Source organism: Aureococcus anophagefferens, assembly GCF_000186865.1.
Source record: "Aureococcus anophagefferens unplaced genomic scaffold AURANscaffold_22, whole genome shotgun sequence".
Taxonomy (NCBI): domain Eukaryota; class Pelagophyceae; order Pelagomonadales; family Pelagomonadaceae; genus Aureococcus; species Aureococcus anophagefferens.
In genome coordinates this window covers 255,023-259,585 of record NW_008705582.1, presented here as the reverse complement: position 1 = coordinate 259,585, position 4,563 = coordinate 255,023, and the positions used below count along the sequence as shown (strand labels likewise).

Below are 4,563 nucleotides of genomic sequence, written 5' to 3'. Positions count from 1 at the left end.
TAAGGGAGGCTAGAGACCCGAAAAAAATTCCGCGCGCGTCTACCCCCTGCTGGGTGTATCTTGTGCCGGCACAGTGTGCCGGCAGATCTGGCGAAGCGAAGTGTGCCGGCACAACCAGAAATGGCGTTTTGTCGGTGTGCCGGCACGTTTGGTCGGGCCCAAAGTCGACGGGGCCGGGGCCTGGGCGTGTGCCGGCACAGCGGGAACACATTCTAACCCTTGGACGCTGAATTGATTTGCTTGAAGCGCCCCTGTGCACGTCATGGCTACGACCGGGGCCCAGGGGGCGGGCCCGGAGTCGCTTTGAACATCATGCCATGACACAGTGCGTTTCAGCGTCATGACATCGTGCGCGCGTCGCGTTACATAGTGTTCCGGTCGCGATCTTCGCGTCCGACGGGGCAGCCCCTGGGTCAATGGTCGTTTCGTGTGCTTTATGTACGAATTCGTCCCTCGGACGGAATAAAATGCTACGTCCGGACATCCTTTTTTCTTGATTGTGGGTTCAAATTTCCACGCGCGCGTGACGACGACGACGGCGGCGACGACGACGACGGCGACGGCGGCGGCGGCGGCGGCGGCGGCTGCGGCGACCGACCAACCGAGAGCCCCTCTAAAGGGAATTGGTAGGGACGATGATATACGACTCCCGATGCTGCGAGAAACCGGGGCCCTGCGCAGAAGTAACTATGCGTTTTATAGCTCCAAACTTGCATAGACGCGTTTCCGCGGACCGCCCGCGGTGTGCCGGCACACCGGAATGTGCCGGCACAAGCCGGATTCGACTGTGCCGGCACACCCCGGGGAGGCCGTCTCTGCGCCGGCGCGGCTACCGGCACAGCGAGCTCGTTTGCTTTTCACCTTGCCGGGCGGGCCCCGAAGGCGGAGGTGTCGAATTTCCCGCATTCGGGGGGGGGGGGGGGGGGGTTCGAACTAGAACACGTCGAATTTTCCGCGGGCCGGGAAGCCGCCATGGAACCAGACATCGCGATATATTGGAGCAAGTTCTCCTCTTTCCAGTGAGCCGTTTTGTTTGACGTCAAGGAGGCCGGAAAGCAGAGTATCGAGGGCAAGCAGCGCGTTATTTGCGTGAAGTCTTGTGACGTCGTCAGCAGAATTCAGAGCATGGACGCGCAGGCGCTTGCACATACTGGCACAGTCTCTTGGAACATTCATAATCAGGGCTTGGCCACAGCCGGCTATGGCGCGGTAGCCGAGATAAGAAGCAGCGCGTCGTACATCAGAGGTCACATCCGTGGAGACGAGGATACTGGACACTAAATTACATAGGTCGATAGCAAAGGTATGGACATTTATTCCAACAACGCCACAAAGTTCGCCCAGGAGGGAAAGATTCGCAATGCGTGTGGCGACGGGCTGATCATGACGGGCACCACAGCAGAGCGACTCCCCAACAATCTGTGCATATGCAGGTGCAGCCTCGCCTCTTCGGCGAATTGTGATCATGAGGGTTTCGCCGAGCCTCGTCTTAATAACGTCGTTGCTCAAAGAGCAAAAAGACTGCAAGAACCAGGGCAACACTTCCCTGGGACTTGTGTCAGCCACAGCGGCAAGAGCATGTGCTGCAGCAAGGTACACGTAGGACTCCTGGTCCTCGAGCGCCTTGAGAAGAATATCCGCAAGTTTCAACCAGGGAATTGGCTTTGATAGCCTGCTACTCATCTCTTGCACATGCCCCCGGTCCCGATTGAGAGTGTAGTGCTTACAGAGCTTGCCGAGTCGAACAACACAAAATGCTCGGAGTGCGGGCAAAGGAGACGATATATCCAAAGCAATTTCGGCGAGCATGGCTTCTGACGCATGGCTTGCTGAGTCAGACTTGACTTGAGAATGCATCACCTGGCAGCCTCGGGAGAATATAATCGCTCGACACTGAACAGCAGCTTTGGAAATTTCAGCATCATGGTAGCGTGGGCAACTAAGTAACGTGAGTGACGGCAAGAGCGCCCTCAATGCCGTTTCATGTTCTATACTGCGCTCAAGCACACCAGATTCCAGGATGCTTAGTAGTGTGCTCAAAGCCACTGTTTCCAGAGAGCAATTATCCTCCTCCTCATTCACATTGGGCTTGAGGTTCAAAGAGGATGCATGAATGCGGTCAGCGGCATCAGAAAGTAAGAGGCCTACTGTCCTAATGAGATCTGCACCGGGCGCAAACATAGTACCCGTGTCAAGGTGCGTCGAGAGATCAGCCGCAAGTTTAAGCGTTGGACGAATGCGCGAAAGGTCAGAAGCTTGTCTCTGTCGCCGCCACTCGAGGAACTTGTACAAACATAAGGCCAAAAGAGAACTTGGGAGCTTTGGACTATCCAATGCTTCGATCAGAATGGTGACGTCAATGTCCTGAATCTCGTCACTTTCGACGGCAACGATCCCTCCTTGCAGCCTAGACTCAAAGCGTATTGTCCGTGGCCTGGTCATCGCGTCAAAAATCAACGCTTCGGGATTTATTGATGACTGTAAAACATATCTCAGTATCAGCGCCACGTCCTTAGCACATACCTTTCTGTTGGAGTTCTGTGCGAAGTTGACGAGGCAAATGAGGTACTCTAGGAGCTTGGAATCTAATGATAGTTTTCCCCCAAAGCCTGGTAGAGCGTGTCGCGAGAGCGATCTGAGAATACAAAGTCCCCGAGCTACTCCAGTTTCATCCGTAACACCCCCAAATTGTCCGAGTAGCGACGCAACTACAATCTTTGAAAATCCCCGCTCATGGAGCTGAGCGAGCGCGTCCAAACCAACACGACTCTGTGCCACTAGCTCTGGAAAGTCGACCACATTTTTCCTCGTGTTAAAAATCAGCAGTGAGGCAAGTTGAGGAGCAACAGCACGCGCATAAAATGTGGCGTCTCCACCTAATGGTGAAGCAGCAACTGCTGCGGCGACCCTACTCTCTGCTCTCCCAGCCTGAGCTGACTGACATGCCGATAATTCATCCAGACCTAGCAGTCATCGATTGAAATTGGTAACAAATCGAAGTGAATTCGATGGAGATTCAATTATTTGATTGGTGCGCCGAAGACACGCCAGCAAACTCTTTGAGAATGCAGTCCACACTTCGTTTCGTCACGTTTCCAAGTAGTATCCCACAGTATCTACCACACCAGCTAGGCGCCGGAACTACAGTTTCTGCTTCCTCTGAATAACCACCGAGCAATTCCCGTATGGCCGCACATGCCCAAGGAAGCGGGATCCGATCGAGGTAAAGACTTGTCGCATTGCTGTTTCGGAGCTCACGCGCAGAAAGGCACGCAGCCAAAGCATCGACCGCAAACCGACTTGCAATAGGGGCCAACGGGCCTGAAGAAATGATCTCAAGAAGTATGTCCGAAATGAGCTGTAGAACGTTTGCACGGTCCAGCACGCACGTCATCGCCCATAGTTCCCGCGCAGCTACCGCATTCCGTAAGCCCCACCTCCGCACTGCGTCGGGGATCTGTACCGCCCGTGAGTACGTCCGTTCTATAGGTCGCACGCCATCGACTACTAGTGGGGCCACACCCCACATCGCCACTAGCTCCAGGGCTGTATAAATAGCCGTTAGCTCTTGTAACGACAGCGTATCCCGAGGTGCGGGGGGCGGGTGGTGACTGTCAACACCAATAGGACTAGTTTGACGAGCCGCACGCAGCGCATCAAGCACGCCTAAAAGTGCTGGCAGCCAACGACGCCCGATCTCTCTCCAGCACGCAGTGCCATCGATCTCACTCGTTTCAAGCCCGCGCCACAGGCGTAGATTATTCACCTCATCGATGACCTTCTTTGCTGCATTGCGTAACTGTATCCCGTTCGACTGCGCGAGCTGCGCTCTTGGAACATTCATGCTGTGTACGTACACACGCCGCGATCAACTAAAATAATTTGAGCGCATCCACTATTCAATGCTAGTACAGGAGGATTGCGCCGGCGATCTTGCTGTCGGGTGCGTCGAAGGCCTCGAGCATGGCGAGCGAGCTGTGTACTTCGATTACACAAAAGTCACCCGCCTGCGGACCCCCGGCCAAGCGCGCGCGCTCGGTTCGAGGTCTCTTGAACCGCTCTCCGAGCGGGGCAAGGTCGGCCCGCAGGCGGGTGCACAAAAGTGTCCGCTTTAATTTGTCAACCAAAGCTGGCTCTGACCACGGTCGACCCCCCCCAGAAGTACGAAACAATTGCTAACGATACCGGGTGGTCCCGGGGGCGGTCACGACGCGTCCGCCCCAGTCCGGGGACGTCCGCGAGGGACGGCGTCGGCCAGGGGCTCGGATGGGACGGCGTCGGTGGTGTGGCGCGCGCGCGCGAAACGACGCCCGCGGGCGAAACGCGCGCGAAAAGCGGACTCAGTGCGCCGCCGCGGTCGTGATCGCGCGCTCGGCGGCCGAGGTGATCGTGTACGTCGCGCGTGGCGCGACGGCGGTGGTGCCGCCGACGACGGGCTGGTCCTCGCGGCCGTCGCCCGAGTCGAGCTTTCGGAGAACGCTCCTGCCGTTCGCGCGGTAGATGCGGACGGTGAAGCGGCGCGTGTCCGCGCCCGTGCGGTCGAAGAGGCGCACCAGGACGACG

General features: G+C 56.8%; 1 protein-coding gene across 1 annotated transcript; it reads right to left on the bottom strand.

Annotated features, from left to right (window-relative positions):
• Positions 1 to 933: 933 nt before the first annotated feature.
• On the bottom strand, positions 934 to 3,844 carry AURANDRAFT_66403 (hypothetical protein; the record flags this gene model as incomplete). Its single annotated transcript, XM_009041566.1, has 3 exons — positions 934 to 2,876; positions 2,939 to 2,963; positions 3,146 to 3,844. The coding sequence occupies 3 exons, from the start codon at positions 3,842 to 3,844 to the stop codon at positions 934 to 936; spliced, it is 2,667 nt and encodes an 888-aa protein (XP_009039814.1).
• Between the last annotated feature and the right edge of the window lie 719 nt (positions 3,845 to 4,563).